At 41.9% G+C, this 21,672-nt stretch overlaps 1 protein-coding gene across 4 annotated transcripts in view; it reads right to left on the minus strand.

Annotated features, from left to right (window-relative positions):
- Positions 1–18,507, minus strand: part of LOC119134523 (inositol polyphosphate-5-phosphatase A-like) — a 76,113-nt gene extending 57,606 nt beyond the window's left edge. For 2 of the 4 annotated variants that reach the window (XR_005100362.1, XM_037271242.1), the window contains exons 1-4: positions 18,016–18,506; positions 9,517–9,558; positions 4,487–4,587; positions 4,191–4,278 (exon numbers count right to left, since the gene is read on the minus strand). Coding sequence is in view for 3 of the 4 variants with exons in the window: in XM_037271242.1 (XP_037127137.1) it covers positions 4,191–4,278; positions 4,487–4,587; positions 9,517–9,558; positions 18,016–18,096 (312 nt within the window). In the remaining variant the exon portion in view is untranslated. Of the gene's footprint in view, positions 1–4,190; positions 4,279–4,486; positions 4,588–9,516; positions 9,559–18,015 lie in introns of all 4 variants that reach the window. The other 2 variants (XM_037271241.1, XM_037271240.1) reach the window with 1 other exon arrangement.
- Positions 18,508–21,672: the final 3,165 nt, after the last annotated feature.

The following is a 21,672-nucleotide window of genomic DNA, read 5'->3' on the forward strand; positions in this document are numbered from 1 at the left end:
CCGCGGTAATCCCGTAAGGGACAGCTAGTGATGGGAAAATGAAGCTTCAAATTGGGTTTATGAACCAGTGGTATTTTTTGACTCCTCTAGATGGCACACTCTATTTAACAATGGGCTGAAACCAACGGTGCCACCTCGAGTGGGTCAAAAAATACAACAATTGGTTCATGAAGCAAATTTGAAGCTTCATTTTCCCATCACTAGGGGCAGCACCGGAAGAACTCTACAAAGCAAGGCTGGAGCAGAGATTCAAATCCGTGCTAACCACTACTTCGCCGTGCCGCCGCTGGCCCACTCCTATTCCGTAGCCATTCATTATCTATCCATTTCTGGGAATATTTTTAGAGTCAGTGCCTTCTCCCTTAAGGGCATAACTCAGCTGATGGCAGATTCATTGATTGTTGCTCAAAAGGTGTCATGAGTGGCTGTGTGATAGTGCGCCTGTTTGCATGAGTGTTTATTCCACTTTGACATCGGGCATATGCACTTACGTCTGCTCTGAGCCTATGAGTGATGGTCCAAGAGAGTTATTGCTTCGCGATATCACAGAGCTACTCCATTCAAGTGGCCTCAGCCGGTGGCGTACTTCTAACCGTATTGAAATAAGAGCTCACTTAGATTTAGTTTGCAATATTTGAACCTGCTTATAAGGCTGGGAGGGGGGGGAAGAGCAGCTTCTGCTAGTTAACCTCCGTGTGTAAAACCAACAGAGTGTACACAGGGACTCCCCCTCTTTGACCCCACTTTCTCTTACGCGGGGCTGTATATAATCTCTACACGCAGCCCAGTTTTGTTTTACCATAAAAATAGAACAGGGGGGTGATATAGGATGCTGTTTAAAAAGGTGATAAATGCAAGCGACACACATTTCGGAGGCATACTGGACGGAGGAGGCCTTGTCGGCACGGTGGGAGGGAGGGAGGGAGGGAGGGACACTAAGTGTTCATAAATTCTTAGCTGAGCAAGGCGGTACCGATGATTGCATTACAGCATGCTGCCTGGAACAAAATTAAGGACTCACCACGAGAGTCGAGTGAATCTGAGCTACGGGCATCTGCTGACAGATCTGTCGTTGAAGCGTGGATTATTACGCGCTGAGGACGATGTAGCGATCAAATAAAATATCGACTAATTTTAATTATTTCTTTAAAATCTCCTATACACAATAAGATGATGTCAATACAATGTGTTTGGGGTTTTTGTTTTTACAGCAAGGAGCCCATGTAGGAAAATAACATTTGCTCAATGCCTAGGTCTGAATATTAGGATTTTGATGACAGGGATGACACATTCATTTTCATATTTGATTACAGTATTCCAAAAATAAAGATTCACGTCAGCTTAAATAATGCTAAAAGGAAACCATGCGCATGCATGAGGTTGCGAATACCAACCTCGATGACTTTTTAACAGCCACCAAGAATACAAATACTAACACATTTATAGTGCATTCAATTTTAGATTTGAAGTTCTGATTTTGCACATTTCATTATTTTTTTTATTTTTTTAAACATCATTCTTGTAATGCGTCCATCTACACAGACTGAACGGAAGAAGTCTTGCCCAACCACTGATTGATTAAATAGTTGATTAAGAGGTGTCCGTTAGTCAGTTTAGTCTCTGTTTATTACTCGGATAATGGCACACACAATCACAGACACGCCCAAACAAACACACACACGGAGCACGGGAGGATATATATCGTCTGTATCCTGTCAAGCCACATAGGCTGATTTATTCTCTGTCATTGCTCTCATTCCTGTCCTGTAGACCACAGTTGCTTTTAATTTCCCATTATAATGCTTTGGAACGACTGAGGTTGAAGACACCAATGAGTGTCCTGTCCTGTGCTGTGCTGTGCTGGCATGGCCGCGCAACTATTAAGATGTCCAAAACATCGGGAGACATTAGAGCCCATCATTTCAGATGACACGAAATGTAAGTCCAGGGCCGAGCCCACCATAAATATTAATGGCCGAGAACAAGTGGATTGGGAGTTGAGTTATCAGGGCAGGCCTTTCTAATTGACATTTTACCTGCTGTATACCTTAACGCGGGTTGTAAAATTCCCAGCCGTAGGGGAGTCGTGTCACTCAAAAGATCTTGGCCACCGTGGTGTGTCCTTTATCTCTTAGGAATTAATATCTAGTTGCATTTACATTACGTTAGTTTTGAGTTGTCTAGGATTGGGAGGAAATACGTTTACAATGAGATTAGAGATGCATTCGTTGACAACTAATTGATTATTATTGGTGGATGATGATTTTTGATAAGCGAGTAATTGTTTAGATATCTTTATCATTTTAAATTGTCTCATAATTTCATTTGTCAACAGTAAATATGCCCCTATTTCTGTCATTCTCCATGAAATAGAAAATAAAACATTTGCTTTTACTTTGAAAATTGACAACAATTTTTTCCAACATGATACTGACCAGATCATTAACTGAATCAAAATGAGTAAATTAAAGTTTTCTGTACTACTAGCATATAAAAATAAAAAAATATATTTTCTCAAACTAGAAAAAAAAAACATTGTTAAATGAGACACTTGCAAATATTCATTTTTTCAATGAAAAGGAAATCAGGTGTTCTGGCAATAATGGAGCTCACTCACATTTGAAAATGTGTCAATCCAAGGCAAAAAGGCGTTCCCTTGCACACACACACACACACAACACAGAGCAAATAAACAAGCTGACCTTTATCTTAACACACACTTGCTCGCCCGCTCACTACATTTCCATACTCTCACTCAATCAAACAATTCACTTCCTAAAACACCAGGCAACTGCATATGGAATACAACAAGCCAGGAAAACTTCCCACTTACATGATCTGAAAATTGACAGGTGGCACAGACAACAAACAATTATCCCCGCAGCACCAAGGAGAGAAATCGAAGATTGAGAAAACAAATATGACTGATGTGTTTGAGGCTAAATGGCAAGCCCTGTGTGAGGAAGACTGAGGAGTCTATTCATATTTACTGTTGCCTGAATTTCAATCCAAACATCACGGAAAGGACATGCCGTCTTTCTCTTTCCATAGAGCGATTCTCTGAGACGAGAGCAAACCGTGATCTCGATTTGATGAGAATAAAAAGACAACAAAAAAGGTTAATCTATACACAAACACTATTAAATAAACAGCTCATAATGCCAGGATATATGAAATGGCACATAATTACATTTCCAAAAGGCCAGCGTTTGTAATATTCTTTTAAAGAGCATATGTGACTCAGCGGGTGCGGTGATTTATGAGCGTTTGTGGAGATGCAGCCAAGCGCGCTGGAAATGCTGAAAACGTGTTGGAGAACATCGGCCAGCACACGCAGCTCAACAAACACTCACGCACGCAATGTGATGGCGCCACGTTTTCCACCAAACTGACCTAATCTGGCTATTTTTGGGACATAATCTACTCGTGGCTGCCTTCAATGTAACAAAACCATATTTGAAGCCATGATGTCTTAACAATAGTGGCTGTTGGATAGTAGAAAGAAAGAAAAAAAACAGAGGGAACATCCTCACTCAGTCCAGCTAGTTTGAGTCTTTGGCTCCATCAAGAGGACAAAGAGCGCCTCTGAAAAGCACAAACGTACAGTACATTTGTAGTTTTAAAGACATGTTTTCTTTATTTTATTTTTAATTTTTACGGCTATAGTCCTACAGTTTTGTACATTGTTATTTTTGTGTGCTAGTGGGGCGACCTGATTTTGAAATTCTGTTTTTTGGCCGCGCGATATCCAGAATTGGAACAAACATACTGTTATTATATGATAACTATTAACTGTAAAGTTCCCATCAGTGGGATTAACTTCTTGGACATCTAAACATATATTCACTCACAGATAATAAGCCATTATTGTGCTATTGACTCTGTAAAATGGAATAGTTATGAATACAAAATACACATTCCTGAAGAAAATGAAACAAAGTAGAGCAGGTAAATATCTTACTGTTTGGAAAATGAATGAATAAAAAACATACACCTTCATTTGTGTCATGAGAAAAACATCTTGGCGAATTAGGCCAGGCAAAAATATATTCTCAAAGCACTACTGCCACCTTGTGGTTATAGAATATTGTTACAATCTGTGTCTCAGAACATGTTAAGGATCTGTAAGTAGCAGTACAACCAACCAATAATGTTATCAGGGGCACATTGAGTTGTGTTTGTAGACTTACTGTGAAATGTTCCTGGGACTTGTAGTTTTCATCGAGGTAGACACGAGCTCTGCTGTACTCCTTCATGGCATCACTGGACAACAGCTCTCTGGTCAAAAGATGAGAAAAGTGTCATTCAAGCAGTGGAGAGAGTTGTCCGTCCGCGACTGCAATCAAGCGCTGACTTCATGTAAAGCGGAAAAACAACATTGAGAAAACTTAAAATCAATCAAAATGTTGTGCTCTCATGTCATCCAAATGGCCATATTCTCCAGCACAAGAAAAGACTGGAAATCACTGTGAACGACTCTACTTACTTGACAAAAGTGTCCACGTGTGACATGGAAGCCTCATAATTCTTCCCACCCACTTCTTGACAGTGCACAGCTAAGAAATGAGGCTTGTGTGACTGAACTGTCTGTAAGGAACGAGAGAGAGAGAGAGACAAAGAAGAAGGAGTCAAAACTGGACCTCACTCAGCAAAAACCAAACCTCCGCCATTACATTTTATTTGATTATATATGTATTATATGTTAGGCGGCTTGAACGGTTGCCTATTTGTTATCCAAGCACAGCAATGTACACGCGTGTCTCGATAACGACAGCAGAAGTGACTTCGTGACGAGCACAACACGGAGCTTTCACTTCTCATTACTTAGGGATGTGCCTCGCCTCTGGTGCTGCTGTAGGGTGCGACCGATGCTCCTGTGTCAATATTTGTCCAAACGTATTCCGCTCGGAACCAAAAGCGGGTGAGCTCCTGTTGCAACAACACGGCGGGAATGCTAACCGAGAATCGAACACCTACCAATGCATTTCAGAGTCCGTCATGGGTCTGCTAGCTATGACGCACTTGGAGGTGTTTGTGAATATGCCGTCTGAGGTGTGCAGAGAGGCCGAGCGAGCTCTAATGGAAAATCAATAGCACAGAGTGATTTACAGCACTCGGGCACTCACAAGGTCGGCCGATGGATGGCAGGCAAGGCTTGACATCAATGTCACTCCAGTCTTGTGTTGTGGCTGGCCGGCTGGCCGGCCGGCTGGCTAAGGGGAGCCAAGGAAGCTATAAATGGTGTGTGGACACTAACCCATTCTTGATACTTCACCTCAGCAATGCATTATGCTCACTACAGGCCCAATCAAATAAAAATAATGTATGGCAATAACACTATGGATTTTCCATCAACCTCTTGCCTCGTCACTTATCTCAATGAGCCAAGAGCGAGAAGGCCGAAAGCAGCTCAAAGTTGGAAAGATTAGTGGACCTATGGGCTCGGAATGGGAAAGGGCACATTCTCAAGAAGCTTGCAACGATTAGCAGGGGAGAATGGGACTTGACGTGGACTTCTTGGCTCGTTCGGCTGCACTCCATTTGTCTTTCCTGGATGTAAATTTAGCCCCGCTTTGGCAAACAGGCCTTGTCTAAAGCCAACACGAATGTATTTTATTATTCTAAAGCCTACACGGTTAATTAATGCTATTTTCCTCCCGTACGACAACACTAGAAAAGACATTTCATTACAATGTTGACTTTTAAGTGTCCATTAAACATGTCCATCCTTGACAGACGCTGCAGCTCACATTGATTTTCTATGCTGAAGAGCCTTACAACACAGTCAAACGAAAATGAAAGCGGTTGACACCAGCAAATATATTAAACCAATCTTAAATTACCCTTAGAAATAAAGGGACTACAGATCATTTCATTTACAAACAGAGAAGACATTGGTTGTCTGCCAAAAATTGCTAATATTATTTTTTTTTGAGCAAATAGCTAGGGATTGGTTCCACAGGGAAAAAATGTAAATCGGTGAATTTGAAAAGTGTGAAATGCAAATGTGCTGTCAAATCTAAACATATTCAATGAATATTCAAAACACCGCAAAACACGACATGGTGACCTTCAACACACATCCCAGCAATTTGGACATTTCAGAAGTGAATGTGGAGACCCGGCACAATCACTGGCCTGCCTGTGATGATGCAGACAATGCAAATTTGGGCCGTGTGACTGCCTATTCAAGAGTGTGGTACAATGCAAATCAATATTTACCCTACCAGACCAGTGCCGGATCTCATTTACCCAAGGCCTTTGCACACAAGGACCAAGCCATTTTTTTTTTTTCTTTTACCAACATTTACAATAGGAATGTTTCGTGTGACTTGGCTTATGTTGCATTTGCAAAATGTATGTAAAATGTTCAAAGCACGATTCCAAATAGACACCATTTTGAGGTGGGATGAGATAGTATCCTATCCTGTTTATATACACAACACCCGGCCGGCACGCCTCCTGTTTTAAAAATAGGTCTGACAATTAATCAAAATTTGCCATTGGCTGGCGGCCAGTTCAGAGCGTACTCCGCCTAGCATCCTCCAAAGACTGCTGGGTTGCCTCGAGCACGCTAAGCGGATGAGGAGGATAAGCGCTTTGGAAGATTGATTAATGAATGAATGAATTAATTAATCAAAATCAAGGAGGAGAGACAAAAAAGGAAATCGACCATAAACAGGCTACTATTGGCATCACCCCTAACTTTACTAAAGTTCTGCAATAAAAAAACGATATACCGTAATTTTCGGACTATAAGTCGCGGTTTTTTTTCATAGTTTGGGTGGGGGGGCGACTTATACTCAGGAGCGATTTATATACATATATATGGGGTTTTTTCACTTTTTTGGGCATTTTATGGCTGGTGCGACTTATACTCCGGTGCGACTTATAGTCCGGAAATTACGGTAAATGTTCTAAAATGAATGTATTGCTTTATCATTTCAAATACAGTGCAGGACTTTAAAAAAATAAGCTGCATACAAAACTCCACTGTTGCAAAATAAAAATAAATACATAAAAATAATAAACTATAAATAAAAATAATAATAAAAATAAATAAAAATGCAAAATAACAAACTGTTCCATCATAAAAGGGATACATAGATACCACTGCATTGTTAAAGGCACTCAGGCAGCCCTCGCAGATACGTCACCAATCTGTGTCAGAAAGGGAAGGAGTTCCATTCTTCTGAGGAATTCCCTCAGTTTATCTGAGTTGGCATATACAGCCAGACTCCAAGTATATCAATATGGGGAGGAGGAGCTAAGGTTTAAACAGGGTGGCGGCACACTGTGACCTTTGCTACAGTTGCAAGTCGATAAAAGCCACTTTAACAGCTTGTCTTGTTTATTTTCCAGGACGTTGCATAGGAACCTCAGAGGGCACATTGAAAATAAGCAAGCCTTTCCTTATTGGCCTCCTGGTCAGTCACCGTGGATTGACTAGCAGCTTTTAAGTACTTGTGTTTCAAAGTGAGCCCTAACTCTTTGTTTTACCTTTATTTGGCGGGAGAAGCAGGGTCATTTTCAAGAGAAAATACGGCGCCGCATAAAGAAGCGTCAACTATTCAAATGAATTGCCGACAATTTTGAGCATCAATTTGTAAAATTGTACTGCTCGTATAATACCGTATTTTCCGCACTATAAGGCGCACCGGATTATAAGGCGCATCTCCAATGAATGGCCCACTTTAAAACTTTGTCCATATATAAGGCGCACCGAATTATAAGGCGCACCTTCAATGAATGGCCCATTTTAAAACTTTGTCCATATATAAGTCCATATATTTGGACACGCCTGCTGCAGTGGCTCAATATTGGTCCATATATAAGGCGCACCGGATTATAAGGCGCACTGTCGGCTTTTGAGAAAATTGGAGGTTTTTAAGTGCGCCTTATAGTGCGGAAAATACGGTACTTGTTTATTTGCACCCTTTCTATTTTTTTTCTTTTTCTTTGGAGTGGGCAAAAGTATACATTTGTAGGAAAAAAAATAGGAAATTTTCACATTGACAATTATTATTAGCTATAATATTCAATTGGTGCTATTCTTGAGAAATTACAGTCACTGGAAGCCCGGGCCCGAAACTCACCCACCGGCCGCAGCCCGTCGGAATCTGATACTGGCTAAACAATCTTGGTTTATGCAGCAAGGTAAGGACCCAAAAACAGCGCACATTATAATCAAGCCTCTTTTTTTGCTTGAATTACTTGCATGGGAAATGTTCTCTCTCACGAAACACCCAATTTCTTTTCCAAAATAGAACAGATACAGCTGTAAGAGATTCACGTTAAGCCAGAGGATACAATAAGCGTATTGTGCATGCATGGACCACGATGATTTATTTCACGTGGCTGATTTTAGTTGAGTTGCCGTTGAGGGTTTTTTTTCCCCGGCCACCACGCACAAGTTGAGAGTCATGCGTTTTTCCATGACGTCAGCCGGGAGCAGCACAGAGCTGGCTGGCTGGCTGGCTGGCTGGGTGGCTGGCATGCAGGCCGGCCTGAATCACCCAGGCCGCACCTCACGCTCCCTCTTCGTGCTCTTCTCGTGCATTCCCTCCCTCCCTCCCGCTCCTTCTCCCCCCCCCAACTATGCAAACATGAAGTGATGTTAGGCTTTTCTCAAAGATGTGTAAGCTTGCTCTCCCATAATGCAACACCAGTGCACGTTGCAATACACTGACTCGGTAAGCAGAACGCCGCCGCTTGACACAGTTACCATACCTGACGAGAATTATTGATATAACATATGTTCAATATTATATATGGTCGTATTTTCCCAACGGGCACATGGAGAAAGACCGGACCCCGACCGGGCACGCTCAATTGTGCTTCCCTTGATGTTTGTGAATTATTTTACAGTCGGCGTTCAGTTCCCAATCAGATTCATTCGACGATGCCGTTTGCGTGGTGAAAACATGACATAAGTAATAGGCATGTACCGCCACGGAAAAGTAAACAACAAAGCTAGCTTGACAGGTAACTAATGACATCATTATCTTGTGTACAGTTAGCAATATACAGTTCTTCTAATGCATGTGAGGCAAATGTTTCTACCCTGCAGCAATATGTGAAAGACTGGGACTAAAACAGAATTAAAAAAAAAAAAGTCTGAGAAGTCTCCATATTATTTTCCTGTGGCAATATTTGGATAGTTGAGAGATGGTATTCGTGTATACACTTAAGGTAAAATAGAGTGACGTCAATCAAGCATTGTGTGTACAAGGTGAGTCAGACCACAATCAATTGGGACCAGGGCCTTAGTTTACATTTGGTTTGCAGTCCAAACTTGTTGAATTCATTTGGGCTAACAGAAATGTGAAAAGTGAACACATCCGCATTTGGACCATGCATGGTAACAGAATTCTGGAGCACAAAAATAGAACATTGGAAATCATTTTCATCAGGGAATTATCAAGGAGGGAATTTGTCTCCTAATATATAGATAGAAATTTTTAACAGTTTTCAGGTGTTTTAATGCCATGTGTGTGCCATGTCAGTCATACGTACCTGGTAAAACTCCTTCAGCCACGTTTTCTGTAGATTGTCAGGCTGCAAGGAGAAGAAACAAACGGTCAATAAAATAATAATTCATGATGATTTTCCAATTGGAATCGTGTAGGATTTCTTTTGACACCTGCTGGTGCAAAGTGGAAAAAAAAGCAACATGAGATATGTTCCTGGAGACTAGTCAAGTTAAGCCATCAAGCTTCCCCCCTGCCACTTCTTTTACCTTATTTTGCTATGCCTGCATCATCATCGTGGCCTCTCTCTTTCCACTTTAAAAGGCTATTCTGAGAACCGGACTTGATTTCCACTGTGCTACGGGAAAAGAGTCAGGGCCCTGGGCTGTCTACTGTACCATTTAAGGAGACATCTTCCTCTGTCGATAACTCGCTCTGACGAGCCGCAGTTGTGTATACATGAATGCATGAGTTGGTGTGTGCGAGTGTAGGTGTGTGTGAGCTCTTGTGTCAAATGCTCCAGATGTCTTTGAATGATCAAATGATGCTTGTAAGTTGCACAAGTATAAAAGTGACACAAGTAGGCGCTTGAAGCAAGACCTCAATTCAAGAAAGCAGGACCTTTGCTAGAAAGTGTCAGGCTATCCCACGAAACCTGGCAAAAGATCCATTCAGAAAGAATCAGTCTCATCTCTGCATTTTGTGATGAGGTTGAAAATGTGTATTTGTGAGCGCACGCACCATCATCCAAGCTTCAGCCAGATCCGACAGCACATATTGGAGCTCTATATAAGGACATGAGCGCTGGACCTTGTCATTAGTCACATGAACAGAGGAAGAGAAATAGAGGGGGAAAACTAGCACAGAGACACCGAGGAATACAAATGTTAAACAAGAAAGTGATCACCTGGATGACCGACCAGTTTTTGCTTTCGCTAAATTGTGACGAGCCAGAGAATATCAAGTCGGTGCTCATGAACGCATTGTGGTTAGGAGCATCGTATTTCAAGTCAAATGAGGTCTCAACTGACATGTTTTCTTCCGCATTGAAATAAATATTTCTGCAAATTCATAATGGACCTTGCAAGAATCAAACTCAGAGGGTGCCAGGCTATAAAAGGACACTGCTGATGACCCTAAAATTGTCCCAGAGCATCTGTGGAATATATAGCATGCTCGACCAACATGAAGTCAGGAGGGCTTAAAAAAACCTCTTGCAGCATGATTCCCAGTACTTTCCAGCAAGCTCAGATGTAGGCTGACCCAGCTTCGGTGGAACAGATGTTGACCTTGCCGTGGAGGCTCAGATGAAGCCCAGTAGGCGGCTTGAGGCCCCGGCCGGCCCTGGAGAGCAAGTCCGTCTAATAGAAAAGCCATTGAGTGCCACTTGTCTTTGGGGACTTAGATGCCTACCCATGGTGCTTTGCACCACCCGCAGCTTATCAGGATGTCATTTGCAGTTAATTAGAGAGGGAGGCTGCACTCCAAGAGGTAAAAATAAACCCATGGCATCCCAAGACTGTACACCTCCACTTCCTCCTCTGGCACCCTCAGCCACCTAGTTTTTCTCAACCTCCTCCACTCATGTTTCTAACTTCATGGCCTACTTAAATCAAAGTCTGGACCCAGATGCTGTATGTATTTTTGTGAATTCAGGGTGGAAGAACTTAATCAAACAGAGTTGATTAGCTGCAACAAAAAGTATTTCCTAATGCTCAGATGTCTCTTTCTTCATCAAACAGAAGTGATGGATTTGATTTACAAAAGGAATTAGGAATGAGACAAACATGTGGAGAATGTAAATGACATTTTTGAAACAAGGTCATTGGCTCTCAGAGGCATAGGCAGCTGCCTAAAAATACCTTGCCTAGATTGGAGGACACTGGAGCAAATTAGAAGAAGGAGGACAGCAGAAGAAATATGTATGACAGGAATAAACTGATTGGATGCTGTGACAACTTTTAGAATGTTTCATTCAGAGGCAGGTGTCAAAATGAGAGATGGCTATACTTGTAGGCAACTTTTGTGCCATGGTCGGGTCCTAGCCAGATTCAGACGTGTCACGCAGTGTTCGGGAACCCGAAGAGGCTCATTAAAATGCATTCGAACAAATCCGCAGGGATCACCAGAGATGAGATAAGCTCCTGGGAAATGTCATCCTTGAGGAGGCGGACCTTGAAAGTGCTTGAAACAAGAATTGTCCCACGCCTGCTATCCTGTTATTAGCTGGATTCAAAATGTAAAAAAAATGTTCATTCCTTTCTGCTGCTTTGAGAAATGTCTCATATTCCCACAAGATGCCAATTAGCACCCTCATAGCACCAAAGGTGGGATCATGTCAAATATGTGAATGGATCAAGTCTTAACCTCCAAGTCTCCATGAGCAAGTCACTTTATCAAGGGTGAATCAAGTGTAACGTGATCTGATATCAAGTCACCGTTTTATCATCTTCATAAATAGAGGAAGTCCAATAAAATCAAATTAGGATCAGATTTTCTAATCCATACATACTATACAGAACATATTGAAACTAAGTGGAAATCACTTCAGTAATGATTGTGATGATTGAAATCAGAGTGTGCAGGCAGCCAACATTGGTGTTGGGTCTGATTTAAAAAATATACTATATTGGAGATTTTGGGAAATTGGACTGTTGCTCCATCAAAAACAACAATCTTATGGCAGTTCCGACCATTGTGTAAACGAAACATTGTGCAAAATGCGAATGGTAGCGGAGTGATGGGTGTGTCAGTAAATTAGCTTCACACACCCGTCACTTGCGATTTGTGTCAATGATATGTCATCAGAATACAGGAAATGACAACAGCCACAACAAAGCTGCGTGCGTGGCTTCAATGTCTTGTACTACTCTGGGCTGCAAGACTGTGGCAAACTTACTACAATTCAAAAGGTGCAGGATTTTAAATGTGTACATCCAAAATGTTTACGACGCGATCGCATCTCTTGCGTAAAAATCAGTCGGTTGCTGTTGTGCAATCCACAGCAGGGTTGGAAAGAGCTGTGCAAGTGATTTGTAGTATCTGACTCGTTTGAGCTCTCCCACTCACACCTCTGCCATGTGTTACTCAACAACGTACATTTTTTTTTAGCTATTCCATTGCCGCCGTCTTCAGCAATGCCTCTGCAGTCAGAATTCCATGGCTGAGGAAGAACGGACGCTATTCCATGAGTTCTTATCTTCTGGCTAAATGAATGGTGTCTTGCAAAAAGCACACTGAAGAAGCAAACTTTGCTTGGGGGATATTCGAGTAGCAAATACTAATATACTTGATGACAACAATGACGCAACCGTGCAGCAAGTTTCAAACTGTACAAACAGTTGATTTCACATACAAATTGTTTGTGTGGTTCTTGACTTTCATTTGGGTTCACAAGGAACCTTGTTATTATCCAAATCATTATTAATAGTAATGAGAGTCTGAATTCCTATTAAGTGTTAGATATGCCGTTTCTTTTAAGCTTGAGTTGTAGTTTGTACTTGTGGTAAGATACTAAGAGAATTCATCAAGTGAGAAAAACGTTATTGGGGTCAGCGGTTGAAGTGACCCCATCCCGGACCAAAGTTCAGCTGATTTCCCAGGGCCCGAAAACAAAATACAAACAGACAAGTCGTGTTTGTGTAACCAATTCGTTTTCTTCATATGTGCACAGCAGCAGAGGACATTTGAAGTGGACGTTACTGTGACTTCCCATCTTGGCTATTCTATCACCCTCCGCTTAATGCAATTTTTGTTCTTTTTGCTGTCAACTATTCTTATCTCACATCACTCTCATGCACACAGCATCCTGTTTGCTCCGGGACAGGAACTTTGCCTCTGTGTGACATCACATTTTCTGCATGCGTCAGACACTTATTTACAATTACAACGAGGAATCATAACATACCAAATGAGAATGGAGAGTTTCTTGTTCCGTGAAATGGCACAAAACAAAAAAACTGAGAACTACCCCATTATCAGATGATATACTCAATGATGTATCAATTCCTTTTCTACACCACCTAACCTTTATCCAGGTCTCAGATGTGCTGGAACTTATTTCAGCGTACACCCTGAACTGGTCGCCGACCGATCCGTATCGTAGCAATTGTGACAAAAAGTTGGGAAATTGAAATCGACTCAAATGTGACTCAAGAAAAGCACCACAAAGAAACCTTGCTATCTAATTCGCCTAAACTTGAAGCGGTTCATTTCTGAGGTGATTTGTAATGAAGCTGTGACACAACAAACTCATCATTTTCCACTTCCTTTACAAGCCAGATGCACCAAACAGATGCCAGAGCTTGTAAAAAAAAAACTTGTCCTGTTTTATGTGAATTGGACAGCTTCAAATGACATCTTGGGCTGCCAGCCACACTGCTTCCGTGGTACAGGAAAGACGGGTGCTTCTATCATACAACCTTATTAAAACGGGCTTGGGCAGGACGTTTACAAAAGCAGTTTGACCAGGTTTGCAACCGTACTTCACAAATAACAAACGTATAATACGGGCCAAACAGATTTTCTTTTTTAAAGGACGATTCGGATATTTGGCAGGAAAAAAAAGGCAAATTACTGTCAGACCCTAATTGGCAAATGAGTTCCTTTCTGAGAGGACAGTTGTTGTCTTTTCTTTGTCAAATTTGGCCTGGCCAGGGAGGCCACAAGATGAACTGACAGCCAAATGGAAAATCTGGCAAATGGCCACGCTTCTGCCAAGTGTGAAGTATTTCAAAAGCCTCTCAACACACTGACACATGCAAAACGTAACAATCATCATTTTCACATAGCAGCGCGTCGCTCCATAATGCCTCTCCATGGGTGCTTTGATTCAAACTGTGAGTTACACACACTACCGGCGACTATAAAATTATTTGTAGCTTTTTTTTTTTTGCAGAACGCCTAAGACAGAGCTATTGTAGACTCCGAGGTGAAATCTAAAAATAGAGATTGAGAGACGTTGCATTGTTTGGAGCTATTCACAGTGGAGACTTAATTGTTGCTGGGGGAAGACCAAGTGCAAAGAGCACTGTGATAAGACGAGTGAAAGGAAACACACACGTGCATTTTGGTGCGCACACACTACAGGCCTGTTGAAGAACTGGAGAAGCCTGTTGAAAGGTGATGATAGATGCATTGAAATTTGGATTCATCTCAATCATGCGTACGTGAATGTTTTCATGGTGTTATTGGATAAAGGCAGAATTGACGTCAATTGTACTGCACGTTAAATCTTCCGTTTGTTTGCATTTTTTTCTGAGAAATGTAACATTTACATTAGCCACGAAAGAAACAAAAATGTGTTTTTGTTTTTAACGACAAAAAATTTGTGTTCTTAAATAATGTACTTTGGAAACAAAGTATTCACAATAAAATAGATTGTAAAGAAATAAAGTGTGTGAATGATGATTTATTGCTGAAATTCAGTTCATTGTGCTGCTCCTACTGGTGCGCCTGTCTTGGCCACCAGGGGGCAGTCTAATACCGTCGTGCAGACACAAACTAATAAGAATAGTACTACAAGTGACATTTTGCATTGTTTTTTTTTTTAGAATCAAGCCAAGTAGACTTTCCTAAGGCAAAGCTGTGGTTGACTCAAACATACTAGATGTAATTGTCTGTTTTATGTTTAGTGTGACAAGAGACTTCAACTGGGTGCGGCATTAAAGCATGACAACTCTTTCTGATGAATTGCTCCCTAATTGGCAAAAAGCTTCTCATTGCGAGTTAAATTGAGTCATCACACAGCACTCATATCTCAAGTCAAAGCAAAAAAATTAATCGCCCAAACGGCTGCTCGAAAACCACATGTCGGGCGGGTCACTCCTATCTCAAAGATCTCACTTCTGTCCATATATCACAAATAAATGACACTCCAACAGAAGTGTGTCGATTATTTTCTCTATACCTTGCTCACTCAACAAATGTGAAAACAGGCTCATCAACAGCATGTCTACACAAACTCTACAAATGGACTATTTTGTCACTGAGCTGCAAAATTACAAGCAGAACCTTCAAATATACAGTTCCATATTTATTGGAATAATAGGGAAGGAAATGTTCATCTAACCCTTTCAACTTGGACATAACTGTGGTAAATGCCTGCAACGCCTGGCTGAAAGTCGGTGCGCCACAGAGAACACCAAAATAGCACATCTCACCTGTGTTTGACAAATCTTTCCATTTGGTAATACGCTTCAGAATCAAAACAAAATCCACAGTCTTAACTGTTGTACTACAACATCATTATTAATATCATTTCAGATGCATTAGTGTGGCCTGCTGTTTATATTTTTTTAAACAAAGCATTCTACCCCTCATCTGTGACGTTTGTCCCTTATAACACGCAAGATGAAAAGCACAAAAATAATCTTCGAAGGCATAATCAAGGAAAAGGACTGTTAACACCGAGATCCTGCAAAATGTCTGCATCGTATCACCGACTCGTGCTTTTTTGCACAGAACTCAGCAAAGCGGTATTTTTGCCACAACCTCGTGAGCTTTCCCACGACGATGCAATTGCATAATTACGGTAGATGTTTGACAATGCCAGCATCTGGTCAAACAGAGGAAAGCTACAATTGTTTTCGGGGTGGGAGAAACAACTCGGAGTGCTAAAGTTTACACATTGCCGTGCTCCTACACAGAGTTGGGATCCCGCTCGCATCGGCATCAGCTCTGCTACTACCTCTGAAGGCAGAAAACTCCAGGGTCACCTTGGTCACCCCCATAATGTTCCTGTGACTTTCATACAGAGAAAAGAAAAGTAGGAAAAAGTATAGAAACAAATGGAAGCACTGAGTGACTGTCTCGATGTAGTATTTTGAATATTAGTCATAAAAAGGCATAAGTTATAACAGGCCACTAGGCAAATAACAATTTAAAAAAATAAACAAACATAGGCAGTAAATTAAATTCATGTCAGAGAACACTAAGTTAGACCCGGGCTTTAACGTGCTTTAAATCATAAAACTTTCGAATTTAGTTCAACAAACGACGCAAAAAAATAACGATGAAGTCATGGAATGAGGTTCAGTTGAAAGTTTGAGTAGCTCTCCTTCCAACATGCATTTCTAAACATCTCACATTGGTGACATTTTCACAAGCGTTGACTATGAATCTGGCTGGAATAAGTCAGTAGTGAATCGTTGGAGTTCTGTACATCCGGCACAAAAATAACCTTTTGTCCACAAATGATTGCATCTGTGTCGACAACGTCTCATTGAATAAAATCCGAGGAAGTTCTGACCAAATTCAGATGGCCTCTTTGTGTCTTCGGGTCTCACATGACACCTCGTGAGCAGACCTAAATTTGGAATCCAACTCTACAAAGACTTCATTCAGCTGTGACTTAAGGGGTATCAACACACCAGGAGCTATAAATAGAACACAAAAGAGCACACTCACTCAACCAACACAAACAAACTCTCATGACCATTTTGGCTCGAGTCTTTTCAACGTCTGGGGGAGAAAAATCCACCAGACATTCAAAGCTGAGTTGAGAGGCGGGATATTTATAGGCCACAAGGAGGGGGAACTCTTCCATCTGTAGTATAACAAAAAGGGACACACACTGCTAACACAACTGAAAGTGACACTAAAGTGTGGCAAACTCAAATACAACAATGTCAATGTCACAAAGGCATGTAAAAAAAAAAGCTGTCAAGTCTCAAAACAATAACAATGTCATACAGCGGAAGCTAACCATCCCATTTGTGAACAAATCAGTGCATGCAAAATGTGTGTCAATTCCGTTTTCCAAGTTGTTTATGTCCAAAAGTCAAAAAAGCAAAAAGTCATGGTCTGAAGTAAACCCTTTGCATCAAGGTTGATGTTTTGCACGACTTCAATGGGACATTTTGGTTGAATTTGAATTCTAAAAATTGCAAGACAAACCACATTGCTGTTTGTTTTGCACGACTTCAATGGGACATTTTGCTTGAATTTGAATTCTAAAAATTGCAAGACAAACCACATTGCTGTTTGTATTGCACGACTTCAATGGGACATTTTGGTTGAATTTGAATTCTGAAAATTGCAAGACAAACCACATCGCTGTTTGCCAAAGAATGACAAATGAAATGCTTTTAGATCTTGAATGACCGCAAGATTAGCATAAAAATCAAACAGTGTCATAGACCAAAAATGGATGAGGTTGTTTTGAGCGTCGCCAAACCCAAACAACGTGGGCTTGTGTTGTGGATCTCCTGACAGTCAGTCTGACATCTTCATCATTTCGATATGCGCACACATGCAGATGAGTGAAAGTGGGCCACGGCAAACAACAGGAAACGTACAAGCTAAAGACCCGGTGAGCGTGTTTGAAAAGTATGACAGCCTCGCGTGTTTATGCGCGAGAGCGTTGCTGTTTAGGCTACCGCGGGCGGGCGACTTGAAATGCGCGAGTCGTGACAAGCCGATATGTTCCGCGTCTTTGAAAACGTCAAGCAAAAGACAAGTGCGTGCACAACGCTGGGAGTGCTAAAGGGGAAGCAAGGCACGAACGAACGAACGGACGGACGGAGGGAGGGACGGAGGAACTCACATCCTCGAACAGGGATCCAACGTTGGCTGTCACCAGCAGTATCCCTGTGCCGCCTTGCGCTGTTGTCAGCTTTCCAGCCATGATTCTCTCTCGCAGGTGGGTCGAGGACCGGATGGCGAACTTCACAGGTAAGAAATAAACCAGCGAGCGGAGATCGTCTCGGACAGCTGCTTAAAACACGGGCAATTCGCGACTGAAGCCGGGGATGAGGTGGCTCGGCTGGAGCATATTTTTCAGCAGTGCAAGGTCCGCTCGCTGGTCGTTACCGTGCTGCTGCTGCTGCTGCTGCCGCTGCTGCCGCTGCCGCTGCTACTGCTGCTGCTGCTTCTCTCGCTACTTTCCCCCGTCCATCGTAAAAGTTTCCCTTTTAATCCACAGCGAGCGCCTGTGGCTTGTGATGCATTTCAGGGAGGGGAGAGCCTTTTCCTGAGTGCAAAAGTGTCCCTCGTGAAGCAGGCAGGCAAGCAGGACCATTGCGTTCAGGCTTCACAAACCAACGATAGGCTGGAGTCCCGCACTGCTGTGACGTCACTGTGCCTATCGGAAACACGGGGCTCGCTCGCTCGCTCGCTCGCTTAAAGGGCCAGTGCGCCTACGAGGAAAAAACAGCTGGTGCTCTAAGAGTGCGCCTCCCTCCCTCCCTCCCTTGCTGCTGACATGAGCCGCCGCCGCCGCCGCATGCTTGATTGCAGGGGCGAGTCTAGTCTCAGAAGATTGGGGGCATTATGGCCACCCATAATGCAATGCAGAATGCTTAGCAAAATACACAGTTTGGTTGAGTTCCTTTTAGTTTGATTTACAGTTGACTCTTAGGAAAATCAATTGTCTTGCAGTTAAAAGTGAAAACCTATATTCACAGCACTATTATTATACTATTATTTCACGATGCATACTTTTTGTTATTTTTGTTTTGGTGCTTTACCATGAGATTTTTCTGACACAAAAACAAACCGTGGCTCAGAGTCAAGTCAAGCCAAATGTATTTATATCGCTGTAAATCACAGAAATGTCTTAAAGGTCTTCGCTTACCCACAGTTGACAAATATTAACTACATCCCCTGATCTTAAGCCCCAGGAGGGCAAGGGGGGGAAAAAAACATTGGGGGAGGGAAAACTGAGAAACCTTCAGAAGGGGACGCAGATCCACGTCCATAAAACTAACAGTACACAATCGCATTTGAAAATGTTACCTCTAAATTGTGTGTGGTATTCATGCTCATCATATTCCAAAATTGCGATCCAGCAGTTGAGTCATTGAGATTTTGCAGCATGAAATAAATGATTGTTCCCATCAGGTTTTGCGTGTGAAAGCCAACATGTGGCGTCATTTAAAGATCATCATGCCGGAATTATGGGAGCTCCCCTGGTGATTCGAAGGAAGCCTGAGAGTAAAAATAACCGCCTTCAGTTTAAGGTAGCTGGGGGTCAGCAGCTCGGGGCAGGGATATGACACACCGGATAAGCGCACAATGAGCTCCTGATGAGGACAGATGAGGCAAACATTCGACTTTCTGTATTGATGAAGTCACCAAAAGTCAACATATGTATTTTGGGCCCACTCGTGCAGTGGGATGTGATGGATGGACAAACATTTTGGGGACTATATTTCCACTTTGATGATGTGTGCGAATTGGACGATGGCTCATGAATTTCTTATTGTGTGTACCGAGGAAGCGGAGGAGCTGAGCAATTACTGCCAGAGTATGTGCTCACCGCTGTGTCGGGAATTAGAAAATGGCGTGCCATGTCGTCGTAGAATTATTAAAAGGTACAATTTTACTCAAAGTATCTTTAAAATATACCTTAAGCCTGTTCATGGAATGGAATGGATTTCATTTGTCTTTGAAGGGCAAAAGTGAGGAAAATCTGGTTTGAACAAATCTTTTATGTTGGATAATTGTTTCAAATTGAAATAAAAGTGACTTTAAATGAACAGAGAGCGAGGAAACAAGCACTTCACTTCCTAGAGCAGAGCTCACCAACTTTATTTGTAAGAGGGCTGGACCTACAAATAGAAATTCAATAAAAATCAAATGTAGTATTTGATGTTTATTGATTATAATTTTGTTTCCATTTCATAACCAACCTGAAGGCGTTTTTAGCCTTTATAGTCTCAGTTGTTCTTTTCCGTCGCTTTAGTATGGACCATATGACATTTTCACTTTGATCCGCATAATGACACAACTCCACAACTTCAACTATACATTTAAGCATCATCATCATATCAGGTAGCTTGACTCCACCAACCATCTCAGCCAACTGGTTGACAACGGAGGCATGCCTCCACCATTCTCTCTCCTAATTAAACAGCTTGAAGGCAGACCAAGTGGAAATAGTCCTAAAAATACCAAGGCAAATATGGATGGAAGTCTGTGCACACAGATAACAGTAGCGCCAATGTGCATGTTGCTTAACAGTCGGTAAATACAAGAGCATTAGTGGCAGGCAGGATATCCCAGAGGGAAATGCAACCACCGTGGATGCGGATGGCTTGGTGTGCCTATGTGTGTGTAGCGTGCGTGTGTGTGTGTGTGTGTGTGTGTGTGTGTGTGTCATGTATGCTGATAAAGAGGTTCCACACACATGCCTACGCACACGTAGAAACTCCACCCTTTCCACTCTGGGAAATGGAAAAAAAAAGTGTTGGAATTCCAGACAGCAAGCAACTGTGCACTTTGACCCCGGTGTCACAACGACTCCAAATGACAGGTCTAAAAATAGGAAAACCTGGAAATAATCTGGCATTCTAATGTCTGCAAAGGAGTACTGTTTCAGTTTTTTTTTTTGTTTGCTGGACATTCATCCAGACCATACTATTTGAATAAATCATTTTGCGCCCATGCTGCTTTTTCTGTTGGCTCACTACACCAAGATAGTCTCTTTCTGTTTTGATGGTACGCTTAAATTGCTGACATATTTCTCCAGCACTCAGAGTGAATCCCACTGTGATGAGGCCTATTTTGGAGCTCCCACTGCGTGCTTTATAATGTCGCCCCAACTCATTTATCCTCCTTACCAATTAAATTGGAGCATATTGTTCCTGCGGTACAAAGGTCAGTTATTTTCCGAAAGAGCTTGGTGATGACCCATTTTACTTCAGGGGAGACTGACTGCGAGGATTTGCTCGCTTCAACTCTCAGTTCATCATCCTGCATCTTGTTTTCGGCACCATTTTCTTCACCTGCAACTGGAGCAAGGGAATTAGGAACGCTTTCAAATAGCAGTCAGGAAATGCCTGCTAAAACACCTCAACTTTATTTCAGGTGAACCAGTGGTACTTGAAAAACTGGCAGGTGGGTGTCAAGTATAGAGTAAGTAACTCATTCACTGCCAACCCAGTTCATAACTTTGACGACTATAACCTTCAATGGCACTGAATGAGTTAACATAAAAATCTTTCAAAAATATAATATAAAATTGTGTGCGTGACCCTGGCCCTACCTGAAGACATATTATATCCTATAGCCCTCAATCCATTTAAATTGTAGGTGGCAAAAAGTCAAGAGAGCGACCCTCTGAGTCAAGCTGTAATGAGAGAGGTCTGTCCTAAATATAAACCGAGAAGATTTTTTTGCTCCATGTCAAGCAGAAATCCCCCAAAGGTGCTGAAAACAGGCCTGAGTGTATCTAGGAAACGTCTGGTGCCAGAATGGAAAA

The sequence above is a fragment of the Syngnathus acus genome, chromosome 15 (assembly GCF_901709675.1).
Source record: "Syngnathus acus chromosome 15, fSynAcu1.2, whole genome shotgun sequence".
Taxonomy (NCBI): Eukaryota; Metazoa; Chordata; class Actinopteri; order Syngnathiformes; family Syngnathidae; genus Syngnathus; species Syngnathus acus.